At 37.9% G+C, this 19291-nt stretch overlaps 1 protein-coding gene across 4 annotated transcripts in view; it reads right to left on the reverse strand.

The window, feature by feature from the left end:
* Positions 1 to 17999, reverse strand: part of LOC138352101 (insulin receptor substrate 1-like) — a 31424-nt gene extending 13425 nt beyond the window's left edge. For 2 of the 4 annotated variants that reach the window (XM_069304358.1, XM_069304355.1), the window contains exons 1-11: positions 17890 to 17999; positions 16436 to 16632; positions 13750 to 13889; positions 12489 to 12631; positions 10652 to 10743; positions 9813 to 10047; positions 5311 to 5402; positions 4743 to 4883; positions 3511 to 3788; positions 2643 to 2850; positions 1841 to 2054 (exon numbers count right to left, since the gene is read on the reverse strand). In XM_069304358.1, coding sequence (XP_069160459.1) covers positions 1841 to 2054; positions 2643 to 2850; positions 3511 to 3788; positions 4743 to 4883; positions 5311 to 5402; positions 9813 to 10047; positions 10652 to 10743; positions 12489 to 12631; positions 13750 to 13889; positions 16436 to 16632; positions 17890 to 17999 — 1850 coding nt within the window. The remainder of the gene's footprint in view (positions 1 to 1840; positions 2055 to 2642; positions 2851 to 3510; positions 3789 to 4742; positions 4884 to 5310; positions 5403 to 9812; positions 10048 to 10651; positions 10744 to 12488; positions 12632 to 13749; positions 13890 to 16435; positions 16633 to 17889) is intronic. The other 2 variants (XM_069304357.1, XM_069304356.1) reach the window with 2 other exon arrangements.
* Between the last annotated feature and the right edge of the window lie 1292 nt (positions 18000 to 19291).

A 19291-nucleotide genomic window follows, 5' to 3' on the forward strand; every position in this document is an offset into this window, starting at 1 on the left:
TATTTGTACAACTAAGCATGTGGCCTGGATGTTAAAAGGTCTGTTATATTTTGGAGCACTCTAATATATATATACATAAAAATACCTGGGAACTAATAACATTTACTTTCTTCTAATGCAATCGATGAAATCATAAGAACATGATGAATCTATGAATAAATAGCGAGGCCTGAATACCTATTCTCTTCTAATACTCTTATCAGCAGGACGCTTAACATAATATTGAGAAACTCAGAAAAGAATATCCTATATGCACAACTTTAATCTTATAAACCTTAAATTGAATTTATCATGTGCCTGACGATTATTGAATTACACTTACGCCTCACCAAAGTTACATTTGCTCCATGTTTAAATTAGCTCTATCCTCTTGTATCAGGTTATGAGCATAGACCCAGATGTTACACCAGGCCAAGTTGATTTATATGTTATGAGCAATAATAACAACTGAAGACTTATGACAGATGATAATGGTGATGCTGAGAACAATTTCGCCTTACCAAATATTTAATTAAACTCCGCTAAATCAAATATATCTAATCGACAATTGCATATATGGGCACTATACAACCTCATAAAAGCCTGCTACCAAATGAGGCAATAACTCAAGTTATTAAAAACTTGGTACAAATTTTCAAAGTTTTCAAGTTTTAAACAATTTAGAGTTCCAACGATTCTAAGACACACATCCGTACTCCAACAATAAACATTCCAACGATGCTAAAATGCATCATCCATCTCAAATTTCCCAAAAATCTCTATTATTCTTATTATTATTTTATTGTAATTTTGTTTAGGACAAGAAGAGAGAGTGCATAGGTTATCAAGGGACCATATCTAGAGATCACCCCAGCCAACTACCTATCAGTCAAGACAATTATTATTGCTCTCCCTGCGAGTATTTCTACAATGCTTCGCAAATTACCAACTGGAGAAGTATGAATGCTATATCTTTTTTTTTACGCCAACATAGACCAATCATGCACACATGTCCATAAATGTTTTTATTATGATAAATAAAAATATGTAGTTTTTAAATATAAGGAATGTTAAATGTTCATAAACATTCATATATTCAGCACTGTTACACATAATCTATTAGAAAAAATAATAATTTTGTTTCGCATCTATACTCCAGCAAATTCATTTCAGAACATTTTGACACCAAATTTATAGTTATGGCCCAAACAAAGTGAAAGAGAAAAAAAAAATATGAACATCTCGGGCGTCGCTGAGTGGAACCTTGAGATGTCCGGAACATTTATGGTTTGGAATGCACTGATGGGTTGGAACATTAAAGTGTTAACATCGAGTTGATACTGCAATCATGAAGGAAACTTTACACAACATTTATTGCAACAAGACGTGTGATAGGAAACAAGAAGAGTTGCAAATGCCTGTATAAACCTGTAATGGCAAAACTAATCTGAGTGGGAGTTAAGAAAAACCAATCCTTAGGTTTTTCAATGTATCAATACAGAAACAGGAATGGATGATGATATTTTAATTTAGTGCAATATCGTGCTAGAATTTGAAAAACCGTTAACTAACATTATGCCAAGTCACCGACAATCATGTCAATAACCTTAAACTTTACAGGTTTTGTTGTGCAATAAATACCTTCAGCCATAAAGATGAATTCACAATTCAATCTCTCAAAATTCTTGAAGTACTTGTATCTGTATTATAACAACAATTAGCCATGCCAAGCAACAGTCCCAAAGCTGGTGTCATGCATCAGAGACCTGCTAATGTCTACTACATAACCAGTAATTCCTACCATGCAACAATTATGTACAGCCAAAATAGAGAATCTTGAGATGAGACATGTGTGACTTACCTATTCTTGCGGCTTCTAAATTGTTCAGGTTTAGAGCCAACCGAATTTGTTCTGATTGGTCGGTCTATGGAGGAATCGTCATCTTCAGAATAACCATAATATGAACCACTTCCACTTTTCTCAGCTATGAAATCAGGAAAACGATGATCAGAAGAAGGGGTTCCAGACGTAAATGAACAGCTGCTACCAGGAGACATTTCAGGAAACGAGTCACCTGTTAAGGAAAAATAATTACAGAGAGAGACCTATATAAGTATTAAAACTTTTATTTGACTTTCACCAGAAAAGTAGGAATGGTCTTTTGTATAAGTTATGGAAATAGTTTTAGATTCTGAATCTGACAACTGTAATCTTAAATCATTGATAAATGTAGCTTCTAGATCTAATTCTTGAGTACACAGTTTATAATTACAGATATTACATGTTATGCTGTTATTATGACTTTCTCTTAACTAAATAATTTGGTGTCAATTTGTATAAACTAACCCAACTATAAATGTACAAAACATTTACAAATAGAGTATTTCAATTTCAATTCAATTTCTACATCTTGGAATAACACACACCAAGCTGTACCACTTGAAATGTACAATGAAGAACTCAACTCCACTCCACAAGAGAGATTTAGTTATATGTAATAAATTCTGCAAAATTAGACGATCAGTTTCTCATAACAGGTCAAATATAAACATGAAATTCATTGATACCGTCAGCTAATTTTATACTAACTAAATTATTCTACAGTTACATCATTAAAGATACAAAATTACAGATCATTTAAGTATTTGATATAAGCACATACCATCAGATGGGCTGTAAGGAATGGGTGTAGGAACAGCAGGCGTAGGAGTCATATCTAAGTAGCCCTCTGAGCGGTCTTGACCAAAGTTTTCACCAGTGGTCATGTCTCCTAGGTGACCTCCAGGTACCATGGATAGGTAGCTGTCCGTGGTATCATCCACCACACTGGGAATGCGTGAATGGCTAGCCGAGTGTGGTGGCGAAGATACCTGTAAATTTAGGATGGTAGTCAAACAGGTGCTCCTGTTGCCCCTCTAGCTAGAAATCTGGTCTAGATATTCCCTTGCTAATGATACCTAATGAGATTACACTTGTAATTGGAAAGGCAGGAATTATTTCCTTAACCTTTTAGGTATGTGTTGCCTCTGTGACATTGCATCTTAATTACCACCCTCATCTTTCCTGTCAGAAAATTTTTCATCCATGTCAGGAGTCTCTATCACCCCTCCAGCATGTTCCAGTTTCCAGAACAACCTTTTGTGTAGGACTATCATAAGCCTGTTTTAGGTCCAGATAGACAGTCAACCCAGCCATCTCTTTCTCGTAGAATTTCTGTGGTTCTCATAAAAACTAAGATTTGTTACACAGGATCTTCCTGTTTATAAACCATACTGTGTTATTATGTCATTACTTTCCAGGTGTTCTACCCATTTGGTTTTAACTTTTTCTAGAATACAGAAGGGTGATAACCATATGCTAGAGTAAACAAGTATATATTAATTTATATTAACAATTCCCTATCTTGTATATCTAAGACCCATTAAATTAAGTAATATTGTACCTGTGGCCTTGAATATCAAACAGTCTGCCCTTCCTCCTGCACTGTCAACTTCCCCATATATTACAATGAGTAGATTCATTAAGACTACCTGACTAGAGGAATGTGATGGCCATGTAGTAGGAATAGACCCAGGCGAATTAAGGGGTCCCATTGACATATAGCCACAGTTTTCAGAGGCTGAGCTTCCTTGTGGTTGGGGCTGGGTTTTGTCCATATACATATAGCCCCCTCGCTCTGGCTGGGAACCAACAAGACCTGCGTGCATGCGCTCAGACGGACTGGCCATCTCAAGGTAGTTGTCTTGAGGGGAAGATAAGCAATGGCCATCTATGCTACTCCCACTGACTGGTGATACAACACCTGCAACTGTAACAAGAGAATTAAGCAATGTAAAATATTACTTTATTATGTATTAAGGCATACTAAATAAAAGACATTTATAGTTATAAATTTTAATATAATTTTATCATAACACCTCCCGTTATGATAAAACTAGAAGTTATTGATTCAAGCCAAGAAAACTAAGATGGCAAAAAAATGTAAGAAAGTTTTCTTATGCAAACACGGGTAGATGTTTGGAACAAGTGAGAAGGTGAGGGATACCAAAACCATCAGAAGTTTCAAGGCATTATTATAAGAGAACCAGGAAGACAGGACAAAATGAGCACAGCTCTCATCCTGTAGTGTCACTTAGGTGATTACATACACAACACACACAACTCACGATGCCACACATTTATCCACAACAGACCATTATTCAGCTTAATCTGAAAGTCACAAGAATTCCTACATGTTCACTAAAAATTATTTATCCAGATAAGGTGTCTTAACACACTTCAACTTATACAGATTGGAGATTGGAAAATACATTTCATATTTTATAATAATTTCCATTTCCCCCATGTGGTTTTGGTTTTGTACTGACCAATTTTGGTCAATACTTCCAAAATTGGAAGTACGAACTGCCTTATGTTTTACATTGTCCATGTAAATAATTAAATGTATACTGTATGTGGATCTATGTTTTATTATTTACACTAATAAAGATGCCTTTTCTGGGGCCAAAAACCAGAAACATTAAAGGTCCAGCTGGAATAATGTGGCCCTGGTCTCAATTACTGCACTTTGTATAAGTGTAATTATTTAACTTTAGCTACTAAATGAAAGATGCACTGTTGTTCTTGAGTTTACTAGTAAAAAGTACTGTACTGCCTTGTGTGTTTTCCTGCAACTGTTATTTGTTATCAAGATTCAACATTTATAAAAAATAAATGATTAATTTGAACCCTTATAATTTATTAAAAAATGCAAAATTATAACCTTTACTTTGTGAAGAACCCATTGGACGAGTACTGATGATAGGAAGAGAAAACGGAGGTTGTGGAAGTTCCCGGTGCTGATGACTGCTCTCCGTACTCCCTACTCGTCCCATGGCCATGTAACTGTCCTCCTCACTACCACCTGTTAATACATTAAGTTATAATGTATTCAATTTAGGCAGTGCTTTGTTACCATGTATACAAAATATGCAAGCTGAATATTTTTTTTGAAATATTCATTTTAATTTACACTAGTAATTTTTCCATCATTTCAGCCCACTAAAATGCATCATACATGTGCATCATACATGTAAAACCCAGACAATAATTGTTTAAATCGCCATATGATGATAACTACATTCCCCCGTCAATCAACATATGTTGATGATAACCGTATGGGGTTATATGATGATAACCTAAGGGTATAAGAGGTAAACATTCGATTTTAGTTATTCAAATGGAGATCCCCGAGTCAGGGGTCTGGCATGAGGGTCAATGATGCCATTGGATACAGTGGTTAATGAGTCAATATAAACTTGATGCTTGTTTAAACCCCTCTTTATACTCACAGAGGCCATCATTGTTGTCAGGAGTGTTAGAATGCAAGCATTCAAAGTCGTCAACAGAAGTTGCGGACTCCATTGATTCGCTTGAACTCGGACTGAGAAAAGATAAAACAAAAATTAAACTCATATCTTATATATTTCATGATGAGAATAAGCAAGAAATATAAATTATGTATAATTTGTATTATTTAAATTTTCTATGTTGTTCAGTCATGCTGAAGATGCATAATCACAGCATATCTCAACACGAACACAGACACAGTATTTCCTTTCATCTCAAGTAATTTCTTACAATTGTACAATAATTTCAACTCCAGCTATTTTTGTATCTAGTGCTCCAGTGCAGGCCTGTTACATGATAAGAGTGCATAAATGAGAAGGGGAGGAGGAAGAAATTATATGTAAATAAAAGTAATATTTGAAGTATTATTTACTAAAAATTCTGGAATGAAAAAATAACAAATTAATGCAAGTATCGTGACCATTCAATTTTCAGGCTTATATATTATTATTTTATTAGTTCCAAACTAATTCTTTGATAATCATCTATTTTCTAATATTTTTCCAATGGAGATGGGATGAATCAAGAACAATATAACCTTTAATCCTTTACATTTAGCCCCAACTTTCACACAATGAACCAATCAGAATAAATTTTCCCATACATGAATTTTTATCACCAATTTATCGGTAAACATGCAAATCCAATTCATCAAGCAAATCTTTAATTTAAATAAACTCACTTCCTCAACCCCAAATTCCTTCCACTGACAATCTGTATTCCTTATCTTTTAACCAATCATTATTCACAGCTGCTCCACCTCTCCAAGTTTCCACCCTTTGTAATGCTCTCACAATTTGACCAATCATCCCAAAATTATTTATTCCATATACTTTTGCCAGCACTACTTTGCTCACCTCTGATACCCCCTCACCTCTTCATTCTTAGCTTACCAATTCTCTTAGATGTACTTACGTACCAAGACGTTTAGCATGAAGAGATTAAAACTTAGATTGAATTACAGTGGAATCTCACTAATAAGAACTATCAAAACAACACAATGTGCATTGCATCTGTTAAGTGACCAAGACATGGCCACTACTCTAAGACTATGACAACTCAAGACTAATCAAGCAAAATACTGTACTTATAGATACTATATGTAAAAATAAAAATGCACATAAAATTATAAAAAATATCAACAATAAAAAAATATACACGAAACTCCAAAAATACAGCCTTCATTACGAACAAGTCCAGCACACTACTCTGAACATTGTGTTTCTTTACCCGTCATCTCATGTGAATATATAACTGCATGCATGCATACATCATTATATATTTAAATAAACTGTACAGTATATATAAATATATATTATAAATATGTTGACCAGACCACACACTAGAAATTGAAGGGACGACGACGTTTCGGTCCGTCCTGGACCATTCTCAAGTCGATTGTGATGGGGAGGTAGGGACAGGCGTTAAATAGGCAAGAGAGAGCTGAGGAGGAAAGTCAGGTGTAGGGGATAGTAGTAATGAGAACTGCAGCAGGCCTGCAGTTCTCATTACTGCTGCAGGCCTGCAGTTCTCATTACTGCTGCAGGCCTGCTGCAGTTCTCATTACTACTATCCCCTACACCTGACTTTCCTCCTCAGCTCTCTCTTGCCTATTTAACGCCTGTCCCTACCTCCCCATCACAATCGACTTGAGAATGGTCCAGGACAGACCGAAACGTCGTTGTCCCTTCAATTTCTAGTGTGTGGTCTGGTCAACATACTTCAGCCACATTATTGTGACTCATCGCCTGCATATTATAAATATATACTGTATATGTTGTTGAATATGACCGAAAGGGTAAGATTAACGATTCCAACACGAATCTTCTCAATATTTCTTACGTTTTTCTTCACTGTCGAGTGTAATTGAAAAATTAACTCTCAAAAGTTCATTTTCACATTTTTATTTATGGTCTGACGCCTAGAAGCATTTCGCAAGATTTCCACATTTTCAAAAGATTAATTTTTATGTACTCCGTTTCATGCTTATATTTGTTTTTGAGCGAGGTGACAGGAAACAAATCAACGGTGATGGTCTGGTTGTGTGAGCAAAATTATATGCTCCTTGATGGAGCCCTGTTGTTTATGCATTGTTAATCGCCTAGAAAGAGACGTTGTCGTCTTGCCTATATACCGAGATCTTAGGGGCTGACAGTCCCAAAGTGGGCATGTAAAGGCATAGACGACGTTGGTTTTTTCAAGGTGATCTGTTTGGTGTCTGGAGAGTTCTTCGCGAGTAGGTTGGCCGTTTTTTTTTATTTTTGTAGTAAATTGTTAATTGTATCTTCTGATCTGTGTCTGTGGGGATAACGTCCCTATTAATAATATCTTTCAGGACACTTTCCTCTGTTTTTGAGCCGTTGGCAACGGCTCTGGGTTGATAACCAGTGAACAGTTTGCTATCCTGCCTTGCCATTACTGCACACAGATGTAGTTAAAGCAAAGCAATTTCAGACAACTGGTGCCCAGCATAGGGTTAATTTGGAGCAGAGGGGATGAACTTCAACTTGCAATCATTGTAAAGTTTTACATTTTCATTAAATTGGTACAACAGATTTTTGCAGGTTTACTAGTTGATAAGTACACACACAGTATCCATGAGGCTATGAAAAATATGTATTGGAATCATCATTTTTTTTTTTATAATGTTATACCACAGATGTTGCCACACACTTACAATGCTAACTATCATACATACATTTTCTGTACTGTACAAACTGTGCTATCATGGGCAAAGGGTGGCGTGCCACCCACTTAATGACATTTGTTAGTTCTATATCGTAAAAGTCAAAACTCCAGCGGGTATACAGGGGCTCACATCTTGTTCCTCAGGAGTCCAAAATCAGATGCATCCCTCCTGGCTACGAGAGCCTCAGTACTGCCAGAGCGTCCAAGGCACATACAGCGAGAGCTCACAGCACTCCTACTACTCTATTTTCTGGGAATAGCAGGACCTTTACACCGAGAACTGACTTACAGGTTTGACTTAAGGTCACCTGGATAGAACATTTGGCATGGCAAAACTTCCCACCTTTACCTCCTATGATAGCATGGGTCAAAGGGAAATCTCTAAAAGATAGGCTAGTTAAAGCTAGCCTTCCCTAACATTAGCGCACCTTCCATCAACACTGCGACATGCTGAGGGGAGGGGGGAGGTGTCATCAGGTGAGTTTGATGACCCTGTAATATGACCTTTGAAAAAGGGATCCATGTCTAGGTACAATAGACTTCACTAATTTGACTGAATCTATGTAAAAGTCCATTAGGCAATGTACACCTCTCGGATTGAGGTGATCCTCCGATTATTAGACATTACCGGTTACCGGTGGGCCAATTACAGCCCCACTCCCGTGCCAGGTAAGTCCACTACAGACTCGCCATAGCCCATGCTACTTGGAACTTTTTGTTCCGAGTAGCTGATTATAAAACAACGACAATCATAGCACAGCTGTGCAGGTTGGGGCCACAGCACCACTTATCAATGATTAATAAAATAAGTAGCTGCAATTGTTTTGTGATGATAAGTGTTATAGATGATCCTGATTGTGATAAAACACTATGTACAAGGTTTAGATTGTTAACACAATACTAGTTATGACATTTCACACCGTAAGGTACAGAAACAAGTTTGCCATTGTTTCATGCATCTACTCATGAAATGACTTCATGCTCTTGAAAGTGAAAAGTGTGATCCGATGGTTACCCACATGGTGACTAACCGCATGTCTAACATGAACATGGAACTGTAAACCTTGGCTAGGTCATGGCTAGTTCAGAATATTTGATTCCATCCCACGTGACTAATTCTCAGTGTAATTATTCACTACTTTTCACCGTAAACAAGTAAATTATATTTTGCTACAAACGTTTCCAAATGTTATGCCATACACTGTATAAATAAAATATTGGTGATCATCCTCAGTGAGCAAACAGCACACAGCAAGTGTAGTAGAAATCAGCTACGTGATAATAAAGCATAAATAATACAGTAGCATCAGCAGCCAAAAAAGGAACCACAGGAAAGAAAAACAGCCACACATGGTGCCCGGAGAACGACCCAGCCTACGTTAGCCAACTACTAGTACAGGGTATTGTATTTAGGAAGCAGCACTTTATTTCCAAAGCATTGCTAAAATATTATATCAGTACCTTACTAGATTAGCTGGCAACCATCATGACAAAATTTATATCCTTTTAAATACAAAAAAAAAGGTTACACGAATGTTCAAATAAAAAAAAATTATTTTAAATTTATATTATAAGACCTTTGCATCAAATAGTAAAATTAATTTCATCTTTATGACACTGTTGTAGACAATATATGCAATTCTTTGTTTTTGGAGCAATAACTATATACAAAAAATCTCAGAAATTCGAGACTGTGGGCTTAAAAACAAGCCTGTACAAAAGTACTGGGTGGGTCGCCCAAGGGTCACACAAATACCTGAACAAGGCAGAAAAAAAAGGTGGAGAGCACGACGATGATAGAGAAGAGGAGTACATAGACTTAGGTCGTGTGACGTGCAGGCAGAGAGAGCTCGCCATGGAACCATCCGTTTGGTGGGAGCAGTTATGGCCATGAAACTTGTTGGGAACATTTTGGACAGATCCCTCACTGCTCGTGCGACTCCGAGAGGGCATGCTGTCACAACGGCCACGCATGTGGCATGGACCACTACCTACAAAATATTATACATCATTAGTAAGCAATAGAACCATTCCTAAATTTGTAGAAAAATGGTACAACTCGCACACTATACACCTACTCTCACACACCACATTTCCTCATTCGGACACAACTCAAAATTGTTCAAAACATGAATAGAGCCTTATTAAATGGATTAGCATTCAAACCCTAATTTTCCCCACACATTGTGGGCAAATTTCACAGCAAAATTTAAATTTTATCTTGTGTGATAGACAACAGTCAGAAAAACCCAACTAAAGAGATTTTACCTTTCACCAGCCATTCATGTACAGAAATGAATGGCTTTTGAAAGGTAACACCAGCCATTCATGTACAGAAATTAGTAGCAATGACAAAAAATTTCATACTCTATATCATGTGAACAATAATCAACTTTAAGAGATCTTAATAGTACCTGTCCCTATTCTACCTGTTTGTTCTTGGAATTAATGTTCCCATGGCCCAGTCTCTGACCAGGCCTCCTGGTTGGTGGTCTGGTCAACCAGGTTGTTAGACACTGCTGCTTGCAGGCTCATGTATTAATCACAATGCATCTAGCAATTAAAATTTACACAGAATATCTGGGTCTTGCTTACCACTATCAAATGAGCGATGATTCGAAACAGAATGGGTACGCTCACGCGTCTGAGAGTCTTCACTCATATTATTAAGAGGGTCATGCATTGCTCTGAAAGAAAAAAAAACAAAAATTATTGGGTGTCACAAGGTAGGTAGTTATTTGTGGTAATAATAACGATCCTAATACTACAAGTACCTGATGCTTTTCTTCCAAGAAACTTGGCTCAAAGGGAGGTCAAGACATTTAAGAAATCTTCCCAAAAGCCCCCACCATAATCTTTGAACCTGTCTTGCTCACTGTGTGCAGCCATGTAACTCACGAGTCTTAAACTCTTCTACTTTAATTTTTAATGATGGTGACTGTTCACCTATGATGGTGTCTATGGGGGGGGGGGAGGGGGGGGGAAGTGAGGTCTACCTCTTTATGACCCTCTAGGATCTACCTCCTAGCAATTTATACCTGGCAGACTAATTCTCTCTCTCTCTCTCAACATTAATACTTTCTTCATATTTTGTCTTAAAGCTGTGGATGGAATTGGCTTCAACAGCCTCTTCCTTTAGTGCACTCTACTTGCCAGCTACTCATACTGGGAACGGGAACTTCCTTACATCTCGACTCAATTGTGTGTCCATTGATGTCCCCTTGTCCTAACTCCTTTTAATTAATGTAGGTTTACTTTATCCACTTTTTCTATTCTCCTTCAGACTTGTATATGTAGTGATCATTTCCAATCTTGTTTTTTCTCTCCCCTAAGGTTGTGAGGCCATGTTTCTCAACCTGTCACAGATGAGTTATCTCACTTCCAGTACTAATCATCCATGTATGCTCCAGGTAATCTAGTTGCAAACCTCTGAATTTTGTCAAGTTTGTGTTTATGCTTCATACTATGTAGGTTCCATGATGGTGCTACATACTACAGTAATTGTCTCATCAGGGCCATCAGGAACTTCCGTATCCAGTCAGCGCCTTTCCCTTTATTCTTAATTTTATCTCCATCTTTATAGCCATCTTTTCTGCGAGACTGTGCCAACAGCTTTCAGACAGTCTAGAAGATGCAGTTTACCCAGCCTTCCTCCTCTTGTCTTATTTTAGTGATTCATTGAATTTCATCAAATTTGTCAAGAGATTATTTTCCCTCTCTAAAGCTGGATTGTGCCCATTATAAAATTTACTCCCCCAAATGTTCTACAATCCTTTTCTTAATGACTTTTCAGCATTTTGCATAGAATGCATGTTAATGACACTAGACTTTCTTGTATATATTGGAACTACAATTTACATTTGTCATTTTCCAAATTCTCTCCTGTCTAGTGTAATGTTGAACACTATAGTTAATGCATAACAAAAGATTCCTGCAGCTTCTGTTAGTAACCACGGCAATATTTGGTCTGGTCCTACTAGTTTTGCTACATTCCTCTAAATGTCTTTTTTATCTCTTCTACATAAACTTTAGTTCTGTCTAGCATTGCGTCTGGTCACCTGTCATCACTCCTCCTTCGACGCCAATCTGATTAAGGTTTGTAGGCCTCCTGGAACCTCTTGTTGAGTTATTCATATAATTCTTACTCTCTCTCACTCACTCTCCAAGAGTGACTCTCCGTTTCCCTATAGTCAGATCACATGGTCTCATACCATTGTTTTCCTCCGAATATGGTTATGCTGTTTACCTATGAAGGTGACTGTTTACTTGTAACATTCATAAATTAATCTGGACAGTAAATACACATCTACATGGCAAAATATAAATTTATGCATTAGAGAGATTTTTGTATAATATCAATGGTGGGCACAGACAGAATTCACCAATATTGAGAACTTATCTTTTGATGATTAACACACTGCAAGTGGCTTACTTTCTTATAATGCTGTGCATATTTTCGGCAATAACAGCATCTTCCGTTAGCATCCAGATGTCCCCAGCACCAGTGACGGCTGATCGTCCAAGTCCAAGAAAGAAGAACGATCCCGTGTGGCCACATCGACGGATGCTATTCAACTGAAGAATTGAAGAACTTAATATTAAAAATTACCCAAGCAGAAAAATACATTAAACAAGGCATTACTTTAATTAAAATTGATTAAAAGAAGATCTCAAAGACCAATGCTTGCAGATCTTGAAATATAAACTATTAAATATAAACAAACTGAGGAAAGGATGTGAGCACACCAAATAGACAACTACTACATCATTCATATTTACCAACATAAAAGGTATCATACTAGGCAAACTCAAAATAAGTCCATTTTATAACTGGCCCTTCAATGAAGCAAATGCAATGTTTGCAGCTCTAATTGAAACTCTCCAAAAGACTTCTATGAAAGTGACAAAGATAACAGAAAACAATTTTTCCAGATTTATCATACAACACATGTTACAGGGTGGGGTAAGCCTGTACATCAGTGACTGCACAATACTACAAATGATATAATGGAAGTTCTGATAATCAAAATCCTAAATGTGGTTATTGTCTTTGTATATAAGTCCTCATTAAAGCAGTTTAATGACCAACTACTGAAAATCAAATATTGCCGAGAAAACCTCACAAATTCAAACTGAACTGTTATTTTGCTTGGTGACAAGTTTACATTACCTAAAATAGAAAATGTGGCAAATCACTTTATATTAGAGAGAATCCCAGGAAGTGGTCTCAATGAGCAGTCACATTGTGACTTCTGTTTACCATGTACTGATTCTGGGGATCTATGTCCCCACAGCCCAGCCACTGCCAGGCTTCTTGGTTCATGGTCTGGTCAACTGTTCAATGCAGCTGCTCACAGTCTGATATGAATCACAGCCAGATTGATCAGACATCCTTTATAGATGTTTATCAAGTTCTCTTTTGAACATTGAATGGTTCTTCCTGTTGTTACTTCCTCCATTGTAGTGCTTAGGTAATCAAGTCTAACTGCTCAAGTTAACACTCATTACTTTCTAAATAAACAAACCCAGGACAGTACACAGAAAATCTAGAGATATCAAACTAATCCATTTAAGCTACCACTAAGATTATTGTATTTAAAACAACTAACAATATTATGTTAAATCTCTTCCCTCATGGGAAAAACTTAAAACAAAAACACATCAGTTACAATTTGCCTTCAACCCTCACTTACTGGAAATTCAATTTTTTTCTGGCAGTCTCCCACTCTAACGAGTGCAATAGACTTGTAAGTGAGACAGATGTGGTGCTCTCCAGTTAGTCCTTTGCTGCTACCGAGACTTCTTGGCTGCACTGAAACCAACCAGACGTGTTCTGAAATAAAAGAAGCAAATAAACACCAATATAAAGTACCGTATCATGCTTGTGTTTCGCTTAAAAAACCAGCGTTGAATGTAATGAAATGCCAATTTCAGGGTGCATGTCACGGTGGCTCCCTGAAGCTATTATCAATGATAGTGTACTGTACCACTACTAGGTCACTACATCAGCTGCAGAGTTCTATCACCTACTGGAGGCCAAAGCCAGAACCTGGCCCTCCAACAGAAGTGCAGGGAATGGTGACATTTATATATTTATTTATGCCACCCAGGAAAGGTACCCAGAAAGCCAGCGAGACAAAACAGACTACTGCTCTCTTCAAATGAGATCGCAGCCTCTAAACTGAGAAAAAAAATCCCCAAACAATGTAAACAAACTATCAAAATCTCTTGAAACTAGTGAAAGTTTGTTCATCCCACCTCCCCAATTCATTTAGGGGGAGGGGAGACGGTAGCTTCCAGTCGACCACCATCAGTTCTTGGTAATGTAACCAACACATGACTTGATAACTGCCCAGGACAGACCGAAATGTCATCATTTCTCCATCTTCTGATGTGTGGTTCAGTCATCATAGCACTGTATCAGTGTAGTAGCTTCAGGGAACCACAAGTGCCTTCCCTCAGAAAAATAGCAGTAGCAGACAGGCAATCATTGAGAGGCACAAAAAGAAAGACCCAGAGAAATGCCTACAGTATGGTTAACATCCCATGAGCAGCAAGGGGATCCCCTCAAAGATCAGTTCTTTCACATACAATCTTGGAATGATATCTAGGTGAAAATAGTGGTGTTGAGGGAATAGATGGAGGTTGCTGCTTGAAGCTGAAATGTTGAGGGTCCAGGGTTAAATGAATGGGGGAATAAAAGCTTCAGTTCAAGCTCTTGACAGATCTGCTTGATACCGGCATGATGGGATTCTGGGAGTTGTTCTACTCCCCAAGCCTGACCCGAGGCCAGGCTTGACTTGTGAGAGCTTGGTCCAACAAGTTGCTTGGAGCGACCCGCAGGCCCACATATCCACCATAGCCCAGTTGGTCCAGCACTTCTTTAAGAGAAACTAGATAGTTTTCTTCAAGATGTCCACGGTTGTTCCGGCAGTATTTCTTGTACTCGCTGGGAGGGTGTTAAACAACCGTGGACCTCTGATGTTTATACAGCGTTCTCTGATTGTGCCTATAGCACCTCTGCTCTTGAATAATTCTATTTTAAGCTCTCTCAAAAGTCTCCAAGTGTTTCAAACCATTTAAGTTTTGAAAATAGTAATCTCTAAAAAAATAGATCATACCTCTGAATGCAAAAATCTGGGTTTTTTCCCACACACAACTGGTGCTGGTGCTAGTACAAGCTGCCTTATGTTGAGGCAGTTCTGAGGATCAATGTCCCCTCAGCTTAGTATCAGAGTATAGTATCAGAGTACAGTACCAGATCAAATCAGGCCTCCTAGTTGGTGGGTTTGTCAACTAAGTTATTAGATGCCACTGTTTGCAGTTTGATATATAAACGACAACCAGATTGATCAAGTATTTTTTTGTGTTAGTGCACAACCGTACTCCACCCTAGATAGCACATTTCTTTAAAAGAATTTGTTTGCCATATCTTGTTTGAAAGGTTCTTGCTATCCAGTCTCATTTTTCTTGCAATTGTTACAACTACTTTTATTGTGTTCTTTAAAAGTAGGGGTCTTCCGACATGATTTCTCCAAAACATTTAATACTGCCTTTTCTTTCTATAGTGCAATTTGACTTTTATTTGTGGTTTCCAATATTTACATTTTAATTTTTACCATCAAGGAGGAGCGGAAACTTGTCTTCACCTGGATTGTACCTGGATTGTACCTGGATTAGATTCTGGGAGTTCCACTCATAGCCCAGCCCCTGGACAAGGCTCGACTTGCGAGAGCTTGGTCCAATTGGTTGTTACTTGGAGCAGCCTGCATGCCCACGTATACACTACAGCCCAGTTGGTCAGTTATTTCTTGTAGAAAAATGTCCAGTTTTTTCCTTTAAGGCTTTCCCTTTTGTTCCAGCAACATTTCTTATACTTACTGGGAGGATATTTAACAACTGAACATTTTGTTTTCTGTGATCAATTGAATGACCTGATTTACATCAGTTAAGAGATTTGCAGTGTCCCTTATATTGACTACACTCAAAAAGCCTAGTATAGTCTGCAAAAGAATGATATAGTGCTAATGGTCTAAAATTTTTGGCATCTACTTTATTATCCCCCCTTGTGGCATGGTGGTTATTTTGTGTTTCATGGATATCAGAACTAGTTCTTACGTGGATTTCTAGATACGTAGCTGTCGGATAAAATCAAATCTAACTTTAGTGAGAAGTGTGAAAGATAGAACTCGCTTGGGGATCTATATAGGCCATGTAATTGTATCAGACTAAAGAGTGGAACTCACTTGGGAATATGTAACAGCAGCAGCCTGAAGGATGGAACTCGCTTAGGGATCTATAATAGTACCAGCCTGCAGGATGAAACTTAGTAAAAAAAAAAACCTATATTAAGGAATTATAATAAAAGCAGCGACATACCATACATTTTCCTAGACTGTCCATCGGCACCAGTCACATGCATATGATGGTGGAGTAAGCCCAGCCAGTCATTCAACTCGGCGTCGGATTCAGCTGCCATGCATACAGAGTCGTGATTTGAGTACAGGGCAATGACATGGCTGTGTTTAGGGTCCTTCTTGCGATTAATGCTAAAACAAGTACGAAGGATAATTGGCCTGCAAGTAAACAAAATAAAGTCAATGAAGAAGAGCAGTTACATAATGTTTAAATTTTGTTTACAATTTATAAAAACTAAATGAAACTACTGTACTATAAGATACACTTTTCCACTTGCTGATATTACAAAAATTTATTGATGCCAAAAGTGATAATCTAAATTAGTGACACGATAAAGGGATGGTTAAAATTTAAAACTATTCAACTGTCACATCATAACAATTAAGGAAAAGGTGCAATTGGAACCGAACTTTAGATGCACATACTCCAGCTCGAGGACTCTTTGGAGGGATTGCTTAAATTGAGAGAGAATTCTATCATCAAAGGCTCAAGATGCTCCCGCTACACACAGGGCATAACTAGTCAGCCTCTCACAATGTTCAAGAGAACTTGATAAACACCTCCAAAGGATACCTGGATTGTACCTGGATGGGGTTCTAGGTGTTGTTCTACTCCCCTAGTGCAGCTCGGGGCCAGGCTTGACTTGTGAGAGCTTGGTCCAAACAGGCTGCTTGGAACAGCCCGCAGCCCCACATATCCACCCACCACAGTCCGGTTGGTCCGGTACTGCTTTAAGAAACCTACGTATCTAGTTTTCTCTTGAAGATGTCCACGTTTGTGCTGGTAATATTTCTTATACTCACTGGGAATACGTTGACCAACCGTGGACCTCTGATGTTTATACAGTGTTCACTGATTGTGCCTATGGAACCTCTGCTGTTAACTGGTTGTATTCTGCATTTCCTTACCTATTGTTCTCTCCAGTATGTTGTTATTTTACTGTGTAGATTTGGGACCTGACCTTCTAGTATTTACCATGTGTATATTATAGGACCTCTCTCTTGTCTTGTTTCTAGGGAGGACATTGGGAGAGCTTTGAGATGATCACAATAATTTATGAGATTAAAGATCTGGCAAGTCAGACATTTGTACCAATGCTTAATTTCTGGGAATGCCACAGAGTGGCCTGCAGAAAAGGGATTTTCATTACAATGCTTTATGACTAAAACCACCGTGTTAATTATTATTACTACTTATGTCTGTCACTACCCACTCGCCACATCTATTCATACCTACCTATCCAACAGGACTGCCTCTAATTTTTTTCCAATAAGATAAGATTTTTTTTTAGATAAGATCTAAATTTAACATTTACACGTTTTGTCACAAAAATATGTTTTGAGCAGTCCTACCCCTTCTAGTTTGCTACTTAAAAAATACAAAAAGAGGTTGCAATATCCTTTGTAAATACTCACTTCTTTGGCTGAGCACCTGCACGGAATTTCCTCTCGTTGTCGTAGTACTCCAAACGTGCTGGGTAGTCAGGCCCAGTTTCACGCCGCAGAACAAAAAACTTTTTTTTCATAGTCTGCGGAAGAAAAGGTAATACAGTATTAGTTTAAAATCATCAAAATTAAATATTATATTTATACTGTACTCACATCTCAAATAGAAACAAAACAGATATGGGTCAATTGTGTAAGTGTTGTTAAGAAAGGTAGTGTAACCCCAGACTGGAATACCTAATGATATTAGAGTACGATGATTAAGAAGTACAGTGTTATTCGTGTATGGTGGTTGTGGAGTACAGCGTGCTGTAATGAAGAAAACCTAAAGTACCAAGTACAGTTTGGTATAATGAGCTCCTGGAATGTAATAAGTCGGAGGAAAAGGAGCAATGGAAGTTGTGTTTGAAGAATAGTAATAGTGATGGTTGTGGCAGTGTTAGTGGCTGCAAGCAGTAGTGATTGGTGCAGGCAGGTTTTGTGCTTGTGGTGGTTACACTGTGATTAAGTGTGGGCAATTTCAGTGGTTGAAGCAGTTGTAATTGCAGTGGATGTGATGATAATTGTGGTACATAGTGGTGATTTTAATCACGTGATAAGGCCAAAGAAAATAGCAGTACTGTATTATCACAGAAAGCAACAATACTGTATGTGTAAGGAACTCAACTTGCCTAACAGTTGTTGGTTCAGGGGATCAACATTTCCCAGGCCCAGTCTCTGACCTCGTTGGTGGTCACCAACGGTCACCTTGGTGGTCTGGTCACCAAGGCTGCATGATGCAGCTGTTCACAGCCTGAGTTATGAATCACACCCGCATTGATCAGGTATCCTTTTGGGGATCGAGATGTGTATAAAGTTCTCTCTCAAACACCCCCATGACAGGTCAGCCAGTTATGACCAATATATGTAGAGGGAGAGTCTTGTATATGACCAATGGAGAGAAATCAAACCTTATATAACAATAGGAAGTAGAAGAGGCTGCCGGAGAACTTTGTCACCACAAACTTTTTTAAATAAAACACTCAGAGGCCAGAAAGCTTCCGAAAAGATGGAAAAAAAGGAAACGCATAACTGCGAATAGTGCAGCTGAACCAATTTTCACAAGATGGGGGCTCCCAGAATAAATGAAAAAATTACACACACACACACACACACATATATACAATAATATAAATAATAAGAAAATAGTAATACTAAAGGTTAATGATGTACATTACATAATGATGTAGATCTAAGGAATACAATAAAATTAGAATCCGGAACTGCCCCATAAATGGCTGACCCCACACAGTGTTCAAGAGAACTCGATAAACACCTCGAAAGGATATCTGATCAACCAGGCTGTGATTCATACGTCAGACTGCAAGCAACC

Source organism: Procambarus clarkii, chromosome 52 (assembly GCF_040958095.1).
Source record: "Procambarus clarkii isolate CNS0578487 chromosome 52, FALCON_Pclarkii_2.0, whole genome shotgun sequence".
NCBI classification, from domain to species: Eukaryota; Metazoa; Arthropoda; class Malacostraca; order Decapoda; family Cambaridae; genus Procambarus; species Procambarus clarkii.